This window comes from Cyprinodon tularosa, unplaced genomic scaffold (genome assembly GCF_016077235.1).
Source record: "Cyprinodon tularosa strain WSP-4 unplaced genomic scaffold, ASM1607723v1 ctg1586, whole genome shotgun sequence".
Classification (NCBI taxonomy): domain Eukaryota; kingdom Metazoa; phylum Chordata; class Actinopteri; order Cyprinodontiformes; family Cyprinodontidae; genus Cyprinodon; species Cyprinodon tularosa.
This window is the reverse complement of record NW_024038423.1, coordinates 15997-34881: the sequence shown is the minus strand read 5'-3', so window position 1 is coordinate 34881 and position 18885 is coordinate 15997. Positions and strand designations below refer to the sequence as shown.

General features: G+C 38.5%; 1 protein-coding gene across 1 annotated transcript; it reads left to right on the top strand.

Moving 5' to 3' along the window:
• Positions 1–16561: 16561 nt before the first annotated feature.
• LOC119780284 (piggyBac transposable element-derived protein 4-like) lies at positions 16562–18566 on the top strand. Its single transcript, XM_038280275.1, has one exon. The coding sequence runs from the start codon at positions 16835–16837 to the stop codon at positions 18527–18529; it is 1695 nt and encodes a 564-aa protein (XP_038136203.1). The 5' UTR covers positions 16562–16834; the 3' UTR covers positions 18530–18566.
• Positions 18567–18885: the final 319 nt, after the last annotated feature.

Here is an 18885-nt window from a genome sequence, read left to right as displayed (position 1 = left end):
TGTGTTCTGCTGTCCAAATTCTCTATCCCCTCAATGAACGGATCATCTCTGTGAAACATATAACAGATGGAGAAACAGCATAGAATCAGGCCAATACAATTCCCCTGACAATAAATCTCTTTTACAACTGTTTCTTCCTAGACACAAGGTGCGCAGTACATTTACAATGTGTTAATATGGGTTGTTGTCAAAAAAAGAAAGCAAGTCGTGGAAACTGTACAACAGGGACATTGCAGGAAGTGTACATACTGGTACAGCAAAAAGATAACAAGTACCATGTTATCATTTACTCTCAGACAGACTTCATCTATATGTGGATCAATTCCGTATTTGGAGACTCTAATATCAGGTGGTACAGTACAACCACAGCTAATCGCAATAATTTTTGTTTTAAAAACTTGTGCATTAATCAGTATTTAAAGTACTGGAATTACTGATAAGCCTCCAACATCAAACTAATTAAATCCATAAAATAGTGGCATTAGCATCGATTGTTCCCCGACATCACATTACATTTACCCTGACCCGTGCAACCACGAAAACATCAGTGATGATCACATTACACAACAAAACGTAAAAAATAAAAGTTTGTCAAGGGAATAAATAATCGTTTTTCAAAATCTAAAGTAGTTTTACTTACTCGTCTGAGTGTACACGGGATTCGGGACCGATGTTCGACAGAGAAGGGGCAGGAGGGGGCTTCAAGACGCTGATCTTCATTGGAGTGGAACTGGTGTGTGCCATGGACGCATCATAGCTAACAAGAACAAAGAACACCAATTTGTACAACCTGAACGTCGGTGTTTGTACCACATAAAGCGTATCTTACAAAATGTTTACAAGCATGGATTGGACAGGAATGCAGCGTCAAGGAGGATAATACTTTATAGTGCCATGATAGCAATCAATATTTCAGACGGAGCTAGTAAGCTAGAGAAACATGCTGGGACATTGCATGTAGTCGACATCTTTGACTTTCTCACTAATGTGGTAAATAAGAAGTAACCAAGTATTATCTCAACATATAAGAAAACATAACGTTCTCTTACCTATCGAGTAGAAACAAGGCCACCTTAGCATCCGTCTGTAGTCCCCTGTCTTCTTTCAGTTGACGCCAACGTTGGAAAGCTGTACCGATTACCACTCTCGTCCTGTTTCGTTCTTCTGTTGCTTTTATCCTAGCTGTTGCTTTTTCACGCACAGTTTTGCCTTTTCTTTTCGAACCCGTTGTTGTCGTCTTTTCTGCCATAGTCAATATTCTCTCTGGCTGTGTGAGATAAAGCTGTGGAGTTGGGCTTGATAGCTAGCTAGCTAGGGGTCACGAGTCTGTGAACGCGCAGGGGGGAGGGGTGGGGAGAGCTCAGAGCTGACGGTTGATGGGCGTGCCAGCAACCAGTAGAAGTAGGGATGATAGTTACTTCTATTGGTTTGCGTTTTCCTCTGACTACGCCCTCTACACTGGACTAAAAGATTTCGTTTTTTTTCCAAACATTCTATCTCAGTTGGCGCAATGGGCTCGTGAGGAGGTTTTCAATCAGTATGGTAAAAACATGCTCCAGAAAACATCACATACCCCACCTTTAAGTTTTGGGTTCAACATGATAGGAAACATTTATTTCTCATGTAGGCCTTATATAAAAACAGGGTCAAAGGATTGATAAAATACAGCTCTAAAGGAGCAGATTTATAATACAAAAGGAAGACAGCAAAGCTGTCATAAAGTGTCGGATCAATCTTTAACCAATCAACAGGGTTCTCTCCATATGAGCTCCAGACAGGACGGATGTTTCCAGGACCTGCTACCCGCATTCCAGGATGGAAAGGTGAGCTTGCACATTTATCTCATAAAGATTTCTTCAATGAGTTACAGGTCCTGGCAGCGGAATTTACAAAATACCAGACGACACAGGAACGTCCAGGCTCGGGTCCAGTTCCGGGAATCGACTGGGTGCGCCTGAAGGTCATCAAAAGAAAGTGGTCTGAACCTCGCTTCACCGGACCATACCGAGTCGTGGAGAGGACATCTCATGCTGTCCGTCTACAAGGGAAAGGAGACACGTGGTTCCATTGGAGTCAGTGCACAGCAGCTGAGGAGCCACAACGCACGCTACAAGGCATACAGGAGAATCTACAGTCTCAACCTGCGGTCGAGGAGTGTCTGCAGGCCCATCCCAGCGCGGAGGAGGATCTGCAGTTCCAGGCAGAAGTGTAGCAGGGATTCCTGCCAAGACCACTTCATTTTCCTGAAATACAAGGCTTAAAAGGCCCGGACAGGCACAATAATCCTGTTCCGGTGTCCTTCCATTGAGAAAAGGAGATTGCACCCTCTCCTTAAACTCACTGTTATATTGGCACAATACTCCAATTTTCAGTGAGCAACGGACACTCAGGTGGAAACCTGAGGTTTACAACCGAGGAGGAACACGTGAAGGATCAGGCTACAAGATCATCATTAACTTATCTTCTCTTTATTGCGTGTTTTCGTTTTTTGCGAGCTCTTAAAGAACATTCGTTTCTTTTTGCGCGTATTTTTGGATCGTTTCCTGACGAAGAATTCATATTAATTTTTGGAGGACTATCGAAGGAGCATAGAGAAGAACTCTAAGTTCTTATTATTGAATGTGAAAAAAAAAAGGTATTTTGTAATTTTTATGTGTTTATGATTTATTTTCTTTTTTGATGTTGTTATTGTTTTGTATTGACAAATTGTAATTTTTGTGGCGAGTATTGTCTTTTAAGTTTCCTGGGCATTTTTTAGTAATTTCGAGATATCTTACTCTTGTTTTCTAATTTTATACTTGGGCTGATATTTCTATTGTGTTTTTTCTTCTATTGACATAACTGAGTTTTATGATTTTTCATGTTTGATAAGTGAAATGTATTTTTAGTTTTTACTGGTTAAAATTTGGTGGTTCATCAGGTGAGTATTAAAATTGTTGGATAGCGCAAGATACATTTGATAAGTTCAGATAATGGAGTTCAGCTTCAGACACATGACCTGGCAGTGGAGCTAGGAGGTTATGTTTAAAAAGGGGACTGTTATATAATTAGGCTAATGTTTTAGTTTTTAGTATACTAAATAGTTTTTTGGTTCCTCTATTAGAAGGCTTAATCAATTTATTTGTGAGGTCTGTGTGTCTCAGACCTCAAAAGAGGGACTGTTAAAGAAAAATAATTATTTTTAGTTTTTAATACAGTTAATCTTATGGCATGTGTAAAAGGTATGTTGAGCACTCTCATTTTGAACATATTTCTTAATTTTGAACAAGTTTGTGAAGATAACCTTTCCTTGAACCAAATTACTGAATTTAAGTTTGTTCCTGAGAATTTATGGCAGGAAGAGGCCCCGCATTCCACAGCTATTCTGTGAGGTCTTATTTTATGTTTTCTTTAGCCAGAAGACCTTAGAATTCCTGGACGCCAGGCCGTAAATTAGGGGAAGCTCTAAGTTTCTCTGAGTGTCAGAGATAGCTCCTGGTTGGAGGAGCAAAAGCCAGCCTTATTTGAATAAATTAAATACAAGAGGATAAAACTTTCTACACAGAAGTAACAAATCAGATTTGCTCTTGCAACTCTCCAAAGATGTCTTTGTACGTCTTTGCTTTCTTTCCTTCTCTCCATTTATGTCAGGTAATTGAATGTGTGTCTGCGTTGTTCTGCAGTTTCTGGTGTAAGTTTGTGCATTGTCTTACTTCTAAGTTTATGCATTGTCTTATATTGGATTAAACTCTGTAATTCTGTGACGTCAACACGCATTGCTGGTTTTCCTTGTGGCCACACGCAGCTTGCCGAGAGGGCCTGGGATCCAAAAGGAAGAGAGAAAGCCAACTTTTTCCAAAGTTAACTATTTTAGAATATTTTCTTCCTTAACAGTAGCAATGACGTTCAGGACAGATTAATGCGACCTGGTCACAAATGCGACCTCAGACACAGGTTGCATTTGAAAAGACCAGATATGTATCGGATTCAGGACCACATAGTCAAGTGGCCTGGGTCGCATTGGAAAAAAAATTGGATCTGTGTTGTTTAGACTGCCATGAAAAGATCAAATACAGGTCGTATATGGGTTTATATGGAGACTTGATTTCACACAGGTGGATTCTAACTATCTGTGCTGGACTGGCGACCTGTCCAGGGTGTACCCCGCCTCTCGCCCATAGACAGCTGAAAATAGGCACCAGCACCCCTCGTGACCCCACTTGGGATAAGCGTGTTAGAAAATGGATGGATGGATTCTATCTATCATCATCTGTCTGGTCAACATCGAACCAGTTAGAGATCCTCAGTAAACTTAACCAGGACTTGGTGGACAATACAAAGTTAGAAAAAGAAGAGCTTTGTTTGGAAACTATGTGTTAGATGTTCAAACCAGATGTGATTATTAACTAGCTTTAGACTAATCAGTAAATCAGACTGAAACATTGTTGCTACTCCTCCTCCTTGCCCGGAATTTCTGGGTGTGTGAAAATTTTATTAACTAGAGGGAGTTGCCTCATTTATTCTTACACAATCCTCTTGCTGCAGCCAAACTTGCTGCAGCCAAAGGAGAAATAAATGAATTTGACTATCACAAATCAAGGCATTAACTAACAGAGAGAGATAAATAAACCACGTTTAGTAATTCAAACTTTTTCTCCAATTGAATTATTTTTATTAGATTATTATGATTAAGTCCTTTAGGATTATTTTTTAATTTATTTGATTTTCGTCATAAGCAAGACACTGTCTGGATGGACTAATCAGTGGGTAACAGTAGAGAAGCTGCAGAGAGGTGTGTTAAACTATGACTCTTGTAAAAACTTTTGATTATATCACACAGTTCTTTTTTACCTTTGTCTTGAGGGTTGTCAACATGTGCTCCATAATCCCCACACAAAAATTACGGAAGTCATTTTCAATACATATCACAGATAAAAGATCATTTAAACAATTAAAAATGTTTTTTTTTGGCCTATAAACTTTCACAAACAAGGTTCGAACAGGGTCAGATATTTAAAAGAATTAGTCACCCAGGATCAATTTTCAAAACAGATTAACAAATTCTCCCCTTTTTTAAACAATCTGTTCTGTTGGAGAAAAATGTAATTTGGAGCTGGAGTCTCAAATAAAGTTGGCATCTCATTATTGTCATCAAGCCACGTCTCTGTTATAACCACAAAATCAAGATTTTGCAGATTAATTAAGTCATTGATTGAAAATTATTTTCCTTACAGAGGGATGGCTGATATGTTCTCTCTCCAGCTGGTTGAGCTCTACATTGTATTGATTTCAAGTTGGATGATTTACTACTGTTTTGCCTGCCACATATTAAAACTCAGATTTTACATCCATCTTCTTTTTGAGGCCCCAGTTTTTCCTGGAGAGAATCGTTTCTGATAAAGTTGAACCCAAAGCATTTAACAAGAAAGTAATGTGAAGGTACTGATTGCCAACACTGCTATATGTCTTTGCATGTGGAGGAGACACAGTCGAGGGTGGAGGAGTTTTTCATGTAGTGTTTACCTGAGAAGATGAGGCGAGGAGGATGTTTTGGGGGTAATGGAGGGAGAAATTGAGTTATCATTTAGAATTGACAGATTCAGCTGTAGTGATGGGCTGGAAACAGGGAATTTTGCTGTGGAGGGCTTTCGGAGGTCCATTTGGAGGGGAGATGCTTCTGTTGGGATTGCATGTCTGTATGTTGGTGTTTTAGGAGAAGACACTATGCTCCAAAGCACTGATTTATGTGACATGTATTTCTTCATCCCCTCATGGATGGTTTGCGCTGTCTTTATTATTCGTTCATTCTGTTCTTGTTCCCGCTCCAAGACCTCGCATGCCAAGGCCTCAACAGAGTGATCAAGTGAAACACTTATAAAAATGACTTTTTGGTTTTGTAAACTCTATTAGAGTATTTGAAATAATTTCTAATTTTAATTTTTAAGCTTCTGTAAGAACTAGAGTTTCTGAAGTAAAATTAAACCTTTTTTTTAATGTACTACATGAATTTTGGAGGAAGACTAAATTTTACTTAGATTTTCTTAAACTATATAAATATTTACCAGTTGTTTGAAGATAAACCAAAAATACTGGATAAACGTTACTCAGAAAATGTAGCAGTTTTAAGCGGTAGCACGGCGCATGCGCACTGATTCTACTCCCAGTCCAGACGTCAGAGACGGAGCAAGAGGTAGTCCCGACAACAGTTTGAGGTAAGTTATTATTGCTCTACTTTACATTTGTGATAATAACTAAGTCTGCGTGTACATTGATGCGGGAAATTTCACTGTTCGCGTTTCTGTTCCTTGTAAAACTTTTTGTCAAAACATGGATGTAGCTAGCGTTAGCTTAACTTGAGGTATTTAAGATAAACGAACAACGCTTAGCATTGGGGGGATAGCTGTGTCGTGCTTGCTTAAAATAAGCGTTTGTGCTGCTTTAGTTTTGAACTCCGGATAGCGCTTTATTTTTAAGCGGCGGGCTGTGATGAAGTCACCGGCCGAAATTAAAATCGATAATATCTCAGAAACCAAAGCAGCACAAACGCTAATTTTTCTAACAGTTTTAACAGTAGATGTTACACAATGTCCCTTTAAATGTTCAAGTTAAGAAGAAAATAGTCAAACAAACAGAGGTATTCTTGTGTTCATTCTTCCATGATAAATAAGTCACTTTGATTCATGCAGCTCTTTTATTTGTTTCTCAAATAAAAGAATAAACATTATTTTCTGTTGTGCATTACACGCAGGAGGACAACCGGTGTGACTTCAACAAACCTATCCTCAAGATTGTTGCTCTCCATGGTGCTGATGAGGATCCCGTTAATGTATCCATCCTTGTTGAAGGTCAGGAGATTTTACCACCATGCCACAGTACTGCAAAAGCCTGCTCGCTGCTCATGGGACTGATATATGCGCTGAACTTGGCATACCCTCTCCCTTTGCGCTACACTTTTGAAGTGTTCCAAAAACGCTTCCTGGAGTTGGATGGATTCAAACTATCAGCAAAAGTAAACAACTTGAAGTTAAAGTTGCTTTCATCTTAGAGGAGGCAAATGTGGCATCAAATGCCAAGAATTAGAAGTGGGTTCCAGTTAATGTTAGTGCAAGGTTGCATTGTCATCAATGTTTTTTTTTCCAAACAAGGTATGTTATTTGGCAAAAAAATATTATGTTTAAATATTTAGTAGAGATTTTTATGTTCATTGAGAATGGTTAGAATGATTTTGGTTCATTGTGGAAATTGCATTCTTTAAAATCCACTTGTCTGAACGACTGGTTCAAATGTTGAAATTGCACTTTTTGTGTGTAGGTTTGATTTTTATTGCTGATTTGAGTGGCGACTATATTAATTGTTGCTTTCACAACAGTTTCCAGTAACTATAAAAAGTAATTGAGTTCAGATGAGAAATAGCTGAAATATAAACATGGAGGGGGGGGGACTAAAGACATATATATATATATATATATATATATATATATATATATATATATATATATATATATATATATATATATATATATATATATATATATATAATCTCAAAGTATTTGTCTTAACTGTGTAACGAATCAAAATGTGTTTGAGACAGAGAAACCCTGAACCTCAGAACAGCATCCTGAGGGATGTCGTACAAACTGATTTCTCCTAAATGTAGAGCAAGTTACGTAAACTGCCCACATCTCCAAATGCATAACAGTGAGCAGATTTGCAGTTAAATTAAAATGCATCCCAGTCTGTGGAGAACTTTGCCCAAGGTTTATGATGGGATATTTATTGCAAGATGAAGAGTCAGATTAGTACACATTTTGTCACAATACAACGACAAACCTCAGTGTGTTTCACGGGGATTTTATGCGATAAGCCAAAAAAAAGTGAAGGGAAAACAAGGTGTTCTTCTATTAATAAAAATGTTTTAATTACCAGACCTGTATATTTAATACTTTGTATTTGTTGTTTAAGTCATACCAAACTTCTCTTTTTTCTGTACAAATTCTAATGCAGTACAACAAAATGCACTTAATAATAATGCAATATTTGTACATGCTTTTTCATTTAAATAGAGACATACATAATCTATACTCCACTGCTCAAAGTTTAAATGGCTGTTTCAGTTGTGATCCTCGCCCAGAGGTTATTTTGAGCATGTTTGTGTAGGTTAAATATTCTTGATCTTACATGAGTAAATTTCTGTAATGAATCTTGAAACTGAGTTTTAGAGGGTTTTACTTTTTTTTATTGCCTATTTGAATAGTACAATTCCAGTTAGACTGTCAAATTTCTGGCTGGCCCATGAAAGAATGGACCAAATAATGAATGAATGTATGTAAGATGTGGGCTGCTCAGTGGCACAGTGGGTAGCACTGCTGAGAAGCAAGAAGGTTCTGGGTTCAATTCCTGGCCGGGGGGTGTTTTTGCATGGAGTTTGCATGTTCTCCCTGAGCATGTGTGGGTTCTCTCTGGGTTTCTTCCACAGTCCAAAAACATGACTGTTAGGTTGATTGGCTTCTCCTCCTTAAGTGTGAGTGTGTGCATGAATGGTTGTTTGTCCTGTGTTGCCCTGCGATGGACTGGCGACCTGTCCAGGGTGTACCCCACCTCTTACCCATTGACTGCAGGAGATAGGCACCAGCACCCCTTGTGACCCCAGTCGGGACAAGCGTGTAAGAAAATAGATGGATGGTATATAAAATGTATAGACTTTTATTTCAATGTATTTGGTAACATTTATCAAAAGAAAACTGGCAATAGTTACCTAATATTAGTGAGTAATGTAACATAATGAAGCAAAGTAAATGTCAATCAGAGAAAATAATTAATATCTACTTAAATTACTTTGTGACAGCAAATTCTACAGGGATATAACCTTTACTTAAAATTTTGAGTAAAATGCTAGTTCACTTTACTTAATTTTTTTAATAAATCTAACTTACAACTTGGATGTAATTAAGTAAATGTTACTTAATATCTTCGCAACTGTTATGTTTAATGGAGAGTAAAATTCGCTTGATACTGGCAAGTGAGTGTTACTTGATATTGCAGCATTAAATTTTATTTAAATCATTTGAGTGCAAATACTTACAATATATTTTTCAAGTAAATCTTATGAGCTGTTTTTTCAGTGTACAATGTTATCAATAGCCAAAAATAATAATGTTTTAAATTCTCTACTATGACGTTTTTATCTCCTGAAAATATGAAGTGCAGAACACTAAGTTAGAAGTAAGTTGTATCTGTTAGCAACTAACCCTGGGTAGAAAGAAATAAAAAAGAATAATAAAACATCATAATTTAATTACCACCAAGACTTTGAGCACACTTTTAATTTTTATTTGTTTGTTTTGTACATTTTTGCACTGAATCACACTTTATTTGACAATTCTCATGCATCCAGAAGACATGAAGGGATTTTCCACAAAGCAACATAAGAATTATTTGGAAATCATTGGACAGAATAAGGCAAAAAAAAAAAAAAACACTCCCCCAGACTGCCATCCTGGGTCCATGAGCAAGACCCTTAACCCCACACTGCTCCCCGGGCGCCTCACAATGGCAGCCCACTGCTCCCCAAGGGGATGGGTTAAATGCAGAGATAAATTTCTCCAATGTGAGATCAATAATGTTCAATTTATTTTTATATTTATTATTCATTATTTATTCTTTGGGTGACAATATCTATATTCGTAAAAACACTTTACAGTACAGTATTTTATGTTGTTTATTGTCTTACTCTGCCACTTATTCTGTTTTTTTTCATTAAACACCTTTAAGGTCCACATTTTTGTGACCGCGTTTGGTGTAATGCTGCAGCAACACCACAATTTCCCCATTGTGGGACGATAAAGGGATTTTCTATTCTATTCTAATGATACCCGCTGTGCATATATCTGGTACTGCTTATTTATTAACATATTTTTTAGAGAGAAATACAGATTTTAACAATGCACAATATGACAGAAAGAAGGATAAATGAAAACGATTTACACCATTACTATTACACTATTTGAACCCTATTTATACCTTCCTGAACCATGATGTGAGTGTTTGTGAAATATATGTGCATCTGTTTGGCTATAAATTTCCTAGGTATGTATGCATGTGTGTAGTGTCTGTGTTCTGGCCAAAGATGGGCTCTGCTCCTTAATCAGGAAAGAGATGTTTCCTGTTTTTGCCAAAATCTCTTGGTTCAAAAACCTACCGGTACATACAGGTCACAGGTTAAGATCTTGTTTTTGCAAAGATTTCTACATAACCTATCCTTTCCAATGTTTCTGTGTGCTAAAGTTCAAACACCCTGTCTTCTATATTATGTGTGTATGTTGCTAATTATATATGAGGCCTTGAATATGTTTACAAAGTGTGAAAATTATATTACGCCATCAATTTCCAACCTTTATTTGGGAAGGCAATATATTTCAACAGCTAAGGAACAAAACAAACAAATGGAACATTTCTTTTCTTTATCATAATGTGTTAAAACATATCCTAATTTACCTTATTTGTTGTTTTAGTGTAAATAAGTTTGACTAATATAATATTACTTAACCCCAAAGAAGAAAGTTTTCCATCACTCTAAGCCATAATGTTTTCTGATCAGGTTGGCAAAATAAATGCTAACATGATGAATGGAAACCTTTTATCATACCTCCTTCAGAATCAAAAAAAGTGACTTATCTCCTGGTGCACATTGCCTATTTAAGGATGCTTTTTTCTTTGTTTTCATTTCTAATTATTTCTGTGATAATTTTGCTATCCTGTGAAGATATATCAGAGGAACCACCAAACAGTAAGGCAGATTACAAAATCCTACACTCACCCCCAACACACAGGCAGCAGCAAAATTTAACAGAGAAGATTGCAGTATAGCTGTAGAAGATAGTAGGCTTAAGAACCACAACCACTGCAAGCCAGATATGACTGTGATGATGTGAAATGCTCTTTGCTTTGATCGGTCAACCAGCCCATTTTCTTTATTACTTTCCCCAGGCCCTGGACGAATCAGAGCACAGAGAACAGTCAAACTGCAGAAAGATGAAACTATAATTGCAAAACCCAAAAGACATAATAAGGTAAAGTTAAAGATTGAATATCTAACAAATCGAAAACTTGTCACTCCCAAGGACAGCAGCCAGACAAAGACAATGCTGATGTTTCTGACCCTCACCCCAGATGAGGCTCTTATCCTCATGTAAGTAATGGGCAGAACCACAGCAATGTAACGCTCCACACAGATCAGGGTGTGAAATAAAATCTCCCCACACAAAGCATTGAAAGTCAGAAGCCGTGTTATATATTTTAGAATTTCCGAAGAATAAATATGAGCACAAACTTGACAGAGGTATCCAAGCACCCACAAAAATTCCATGGCAACCAGATGATAGGTGAAGATGTCAAAGTGGCTTGCTGTTTTAAAGGAGCGCTGCTGAAGCCATTTCTGGAGACCTAGATAGAGGACAGCGGTTGACAGAGGAAGGAGGAGGATGAATCTGATCCAAGAGATGGAAATAAAAATGTTGGTGCAGTGCTGCTGCAGTAGACTGCTGGGTGTGAATGAAGAGTTTTCTGATAGATTCATCATAATTGTAGCTTTTCTGTAAAGAAAAGGGGGAGAACATAACTCATATAGAGAGAAAAAGGAAAAAAAAAATTTGCATAAAGCCGAAGTTTAAACGTCTTTTCATCAAACTGCTGCAAACTAACAGCTCTCAACATTTATATCAAATAATATTAAGCAGCAGAAATACACTGTGTAAACTGAGGGAACGTTGAACTTGAATACATTAAATTAGTCAGAAATGAACTTGAAGGTACATAGCCTACTGTAGTCACACTGAGTTGATTGTGTTTCAGTGATACTTTTTCAAACTGTTGCACAAGATAAAAATGATGCTTTTCTTATTAGTTTGAAAGTATAAGTCTGGGTTAAAAGAACATTAATATTATTTTTTTTAAGCAGCACCAAATCATTATGGTTACATTTATTGGCTACTTGCAGACCTTTTAAAAAATATTACCAAGAATAAAAGTAGGGAGAATTTTAGTTTGAAATTAGACTATAAAATATCAATAAAACTTTGAGTCATTGTTCTACCTCTTATCCAGTCTTTACTAATTTTGTTGTTTTCCTAAGAATTTCCTAAGTGCACTTCAAACGCATCCCTGTGGTGAGTTTATTATATTTTTACTTCCTCATCATGTCACCCTACATCTTTAAGAACATACTGTATAGGTGCTCACTAATTTATCAAGGTGTCCTCATTCACCATCACCTGTTGGCAGGTGGTGTTGGCTTCCACATATATATCAATGCAGTTCAGAGGAAGCTCCTTAAAGCAAGAAAAAGAGGAAAAAAAGAAAAAGAGAATGGTAATTCTTATGTAAGAATTTGAGCAAAAAAAATAAGTCAAGATTCATGTCTTTGAAATAGTCTATTTTACATTTTCTAAGAACTACTGTATTTCATTTTTTTTTTCTTTTTATTCATATAATAATTTGGAATTGCAATAATTAGTTCTGTTGTTTCAATTTTGATTTGTAGAAAATAAATATTTTAAACATTTTCAAACATTTGCATCAGACAACATGGATCATAATTTAAAGAAACTTTCATACAAGGTTTTTAAGCTGTTCCTGTAAAAAATCAAACTACTAAGACAGTTTGTTGCTCAGTGTGCTAAACAAGGTGCCATTTTTAACCCCATTTGAGTGCCTGCCTACCAGGATGCCTGTGCAAATCACTCCAGTATTGGTATCGATTGCATATAAGTGCTATTGTTAAATGCCCAAGCAAACAATCATGCTTGTCTGATAGTTTCAAAGTGTAATTTTTGACTTTTGGCAAAGTTAAAGTATTACATTTATTGGTTAATTCCAAAGAAGTAATTAAATCCAATATTTACAAAAGATTTCCAGTTCTAGCTACAACTCTACTGGTTTAAACAGAGAATGATGAATGTTTAAAGACCAGATAAACACACAAACCTTGGCAGATAAATTGTATATAATCCTTTTTTCCAGTTTTCAGATACATTTATGTAGTGGTGAAATGGCAAACTTAGGCATATTTATAGGCACACCTGTGGTACCATCGATTAGTCAAAGCTGGTCTGTTTGCATGGCGAGACCACTACATCTAATTTCATTATTAACTACAATTTTTTTTTGTTCATTTAAGCTGTTCAACCACATGTATTCAAATAGGTCGCTTCTTAAAATATGGCTACCAATTAACCATAAAAATTTATTCAGACATTTTTATTGAGCGTGATTTCCATACTAGGAAAATGGCCCCACCGTGACCTGGAGAAGATCTAAGCAGGAGAAAATGGATGGATGATTTCCATACTACCAGAAAAGGAGTAATCATATGATTTTAAAGTCCATTTTAACAGACAGGCCACTAATAACATTAAATTGTTTATTCAAATGAAAACCTATTTGCCAATTTGACATCTGTCTAATAAATTCGGGCAGATTCCTAGAATCATTTACAAATATTTACATATTTCCACCGAGCAGGCTATACTCTTTCTTGTCTAAGCAGTCGATTACAGTTGACATATGACGCGTTTCCTCAACTACTTTTCACCTTTAAACTTATGGCTAATTAGACAAAAACTTAAACTTAAAAAAGTTGGAAAGCACAATATAGTAGCTGACTGCAATGGAAGAACCTTTAAAACAGTTTACTTGGAAATCTCTAGGGAATTGTTATTGCTGCAGTTATACCCACGAAATACCCGCCATGAGGGATGTGTTTATGATTTGAATCAAATCAGACACTAAATCAGACAACAACTTCTTCATAAAACATGTGGATAAAACATCAAGACAGAAGGAAGGAGAGCTTAGCGGATGAACAGTTTCTTCCAAGCTTTTGCAGTTTATTGGGCAGAATAGGAACATTTTACCATGTTTCTCTAACTGGAAACAGGATTGGTACTGGAGATGGCATTGATAACAGGACTGCTTTTACTTTTGTAAAGCTATTGCAGGCCTTTTTAGATTGTAGTTTATCAGCCGCAGAGATAGGAGGGTTTGTTAACCTGTTACCTGTTGCAATTAAGGTGCCAATATTGTTGATGTTTTTGTTGATAATCTCAGTTACAGGAAGAGCAACAAGTTCTCCCCTTTTTTTAAACAATCTCCTCTGTTGGAGAAAAATCTAATTTGGAGGTGCATTCTCCAATAAAATCTATATCTCATTATTTTCATTAAGCGACATCTCTGTTAGAAACACAAAATCAAGATTATGCTGAGTAATTTAGTCATTGATTCAGCTGTAGTGTTGGGCTGGAAATGGGGCTTGCATAGTTCCGTTTGGAGGGGAGATGCTTCTGTTGGGATTGCATGTCTGTATGTTGGTGTTTTAGGAGTAGACACTATGCTCCAAAGCACTGATTTATGTGACATGTATTTGTTCATCACCTCATCTACCATTTGGGCTGTCTTTATTATTCTTGCATGCCAAGGCCTCAGCAGAGTGATTATCATTTATCATGATGGAAGCTCTTTATCTGGGTTTCATTCATATCCTGTACTTCATTAAGTGAAGTTTTGCACCTGTTCCATTAAGGTGAAATCCATCTCTTTTGAACAGATGTCTCTTTTCCAACAAGATATTAAAGTTTTCAATAACACCAATCGATCTTGCAGAGCAGGCTCATTTGATCCAATTATTCAGGTAAGAAACTCAGCTGAAGACTCCATCTCCAGTTGCTTTTTGTATCTCTGCTTCTTTTGCTATGTCTGCTTCTGTCTCCTTGAACCCCAGTCGGCCTCAGCAGATGGCCGCTCACACTGAGTCTGGTTCTGCTGGAGGATTCTTCCTGTTTAAAAGGAGTTTTTTCTCTCCACCGTTGCTACAAGTATGCTTAGTGTGAGGGAACCCTTTGAGTCAATGAGTCGATGCAATCAGCTGGTTTTCCTTAGATACAAAACTTTGAATCAGTTTGACTGTATGATCTGGTTGAATTGTAAAGTGCCTTGAGATGGCAAGTTTTAAATTTGCGCTATATAAATAAACTGAATTGAAATGAACCGCTGAAGGTGGTGTGAAAGGGCCACTAATGAAAACTAAAATGTGTCTGTTCTGCAGTGCAAAGGAGACTAATCACATCATCCTTTAATATTCCTCTTCGCAACATAATTCTGTGCTCCAATGAGAATGATTAAGTAATTCAAGGTTGTGTTTAATTCTGTTAACTTTGTGAAAGTTGCACTGGCCTACTAATTGGTGGCAGCCCAGGGCGGGGCTATTAGTGTGCACACCTGAAGTGCTTTGCCTCACACTGGTGAAGGCATAACTAACACCTAGGAAGGCAGCTGCTAATCTTCAGAGAATTGAGGACCCATATCAAAAAACTGAAGAGGTAGCCGGTAAGAAACCTGACTTTTAGAGGATCTTACTGCCGCTGTTGTAGAATATAGTATGTGTAATTTGAGTGGAGTCCTCCTCATTTGATTTGAACACCTTGATTTGAAAATGGCTGCAGTGGTGTATGTTGGGTTCATAAATGTAGGTTTGCAAAAGAAGAACTGAAATATACAGTAAGGGATTTTTCATACGCCTTCTGCAGAAGGAAAGCAGTTGAACACCAGACTCAAACACACTGTCTCCCACCAGACCTCCTCCTGAATGTAGTGTAAAGTGCTTTGGTCAAGTCTCCTGACTTGAACAAGTGTTTTATAGGCCACTTGCCATTTATTAAAGTGCTTGGCTTGGCAGCTAGTTTGTTGTGAGGCTGTTTAAGAGAAAGCTGATGTTGGGATCTGGAGGCTTGTCAACCTTTCTCCACCACAGGGAGCCTGAGATCTTCCTCCTGAGGGCGTGAGCTGACTTCTGCACACCTGTTTCCCATCTGCTCATCTGGAGGCTTTCTTAAGGAGGAGGAGGCTGACACTTCCCTGCCAGAGTGTTTGCCAATAATGGTACCAGCAAACCTGAGCCAGCTAACTCTGATCTGTTTTCCTGATTTTTTGGGAACTAGTCTGACCCTGTGTTCTTCTGCCTCTCAGATCCTGACATATCTGGTTATCAGTCAACTCCTGGAGAAAACTCTCACTGCCTGGAACCTGCCTGTCTGCCCTCTGCCTCAGCCTCCGTCTCCGCCTCAGCCCTCAGCCTGCCGATCAGCCTCTGGACCCTCAAGCTTCCCCCCCTGCCGGTCAGAATACCCCCTGAGCAGGTATTAACTCAAATCGCTGTTAAACAGCAAGTTTCCTGGATCCGCTCTAACCGATCTGTCCTCCTCTAGTATCTTCCCTCCCGTGACCAGCCTGACGAACCAAGACCCCGTTCACATTTCTCTGAAATCATTGTCAATAAACCTTTTAACCCTCCTGTCGTCCTTGGGGTCAATTTGACCCCATTCAATGTTTATAATTCAAAAAATAGTAGTTAACTTTTTTTTTGCTTCATATTTCATGACTTTTCCTAATTTGATGGGGACAACTGGTAAAGCATAAAATGTTTGTGATGTTATTTTTTTAATGTGCTGAACACATATTACACGCATTGGTTATCCTCTGGGGTCAATTTGACCCCAAGCTGTTTTAGCTGCTAAAACTTGTCAGTGACCTAACATGACCACACCTGCAGGTGCAGAGTTGATACATTTTAGTTGATACATTTGAACTGAGACATCTGGGGATCTGTGTGAACTTCTGAACTCACACCTGCCAAAGTAGAACTGATTTTTCCCGCCTTGTGAAGGGCGGGTTATTCCTACAACGCCATTGGTAGTTCATGCCAAATCAGGGAGGAGCAAACATAAGCTTGCACTACAGTCCTCTATCCAAATCATTCCTCACTGTGCTCTGAGTATACTGCAATCTGCACACTCTCTCTTTGAAAATGTCTTCTGGAAAAAGGTTTACTGTCAAAGAGGTTTTGGAGCAGCTCTTTGACAGTGAAAGTGACTTAGAGGAGACTGTCTCTGAGACTGAGGATTGTGTTGAGGAGGACCCTGATTTTGAGGAATTCTCATCTGATGAGAATGAGAGTGTTGACCCTCCTATTGTCCCTCAACCACCAGCAGACACAATTTCTTCCAAAAATGGAAAAATAATATGGTCCCTTTCCCCACTGAAACAGCAGGGTAGACATAGCGCAAGTAATATAATCAAAATGGTTCCAGGACCCACCAGATATGCAGTCAGCCATGTTGATGACATCAAGTCATCATTCGAGCTCTTCATAACACCATCAATTAAAAATATTGTGCTTGGGATGACAAATTTAGAGGGAAAGCGTGTTTATGGGGACAGTTGGAAAGACTTGGATGTAGTTCACTTGGAAGCCTACATTGGCTTGCTAATTTTGGCAGGAGTTTATAAGTCAAAAGGTGAAGCAACAGCAAGTCTTTGGAATGCTGAGACTGGAAGGGCAATATTTCCAGCCACCATGTCTCTGAAGGCATTCCACATTTTGTCTCGTGTCATACGCTTTGATGACAAACAAACAAGGCAGGGCCGTCGAGAACGTGACAAACTTGCTGCAGTAAGGGATGTGTGGGACAAGTGGGTGCAGCGTTTACCCCTGCTTTATAATCCAGGAGCTCACGTGACTGTCGATGAATGCCTGGTTGCGTTTCGTGGGCGCTGCCCATTCAGACAGTATATGCCTAGCAAACCTGCTAAATATGGCATCAAAATATGGGCAGCATGTGATGCACAGTCCAGCTTTGCCTGGAACATGCAGGTGTACACGGGCAAATCTCGTGGCGAAGCACCAGAAAAAAATCAGGGCACAAGGGTTGTGCTTGATATGGCTGAAGGACTGCATGGGCATAATATTACATGTGATAATTTTTTCACGTCTTACGCCCTGGGTGAGGAACTGCTCAAAAGGCAGGTTACGATGTTGGGGACGGTGAGAAAGAACAAGCCAGAGCTTCCCTCTGAACTCCTTTCTGTCAAGAGCAGGAAGGTAACATCTTCCATGTTTGCCTTCACTGAGAAAGCAACTCTGGTCTCCTACTGTCCCAAGAAAGGGAAAAATGTCCTGCTGCTCAGCACCATGCACAAAGATGCTGCCCTGAGCAGCAGAGAAGACAAAAAGCCACAAATGGTGCTGGACTACAATAAAACAAAGGGAGGGGTGGACAATTTAGACAAGGTCACAGCCACATACAGCTGTCGACGCATGACTGCCCGTTGGCCCCTTGTCATCTTCTTCCACATCATTGATGTGAGTGCATATAATGCGTTCGTGATTTGGTGTGAGATAAACAAAGACTGGAATAGGGGAAAACTCAGCCGAAGGAGGCTTTTCCTGGAGGAGCTTGGCAATGCACTGGTCAGGCCTCAAATTGAGAGAAGACAGAGCCTTCCAAGAGCATCACCAGTTGCTGCAGCTATTGTGAGGGACATACAGAGGGAGAAAAACACCCCAACTCCCCCAGTGGCACAAACTGCAGGCAAGAAACGTGGCAGGTGTCAGGTCTGTCCCACCCGAAACGACTGCAAGACCAGCATGACCTGTTCAAAATGCAAAAAGTATGTCTGCAAGGAGCATGCACACACACTCTGCACATCCTGTGTACAGTAGTGCAGACTAAACGCTTAGCTACTGTGGCATGAACTGTTCCACGTTTTAGCTACTGACATTGTCACACTGTTCAAAATGGATGGATTTTCATGTTGTTTCTCTCTAAAAACTGTTCCATGTTCTAACTACTACGTGACATGTTCTCATTATCCATTTTCTGTCACACAAATGAATAAAAAAAAAAAAAAAACAGAAAAAACAACCAAAAAAAATCATAAAAAACCAAAAACAAACAAAAAAAACTCTATAACTCTGCCACTGCCGGTCCCAAGCCCGGATAACAAAAGAGGAGGGGTGAGTAAGATCCTACAGTAACTAGCAACAAATATATTACAACAAAATAGACAAAAATAAGT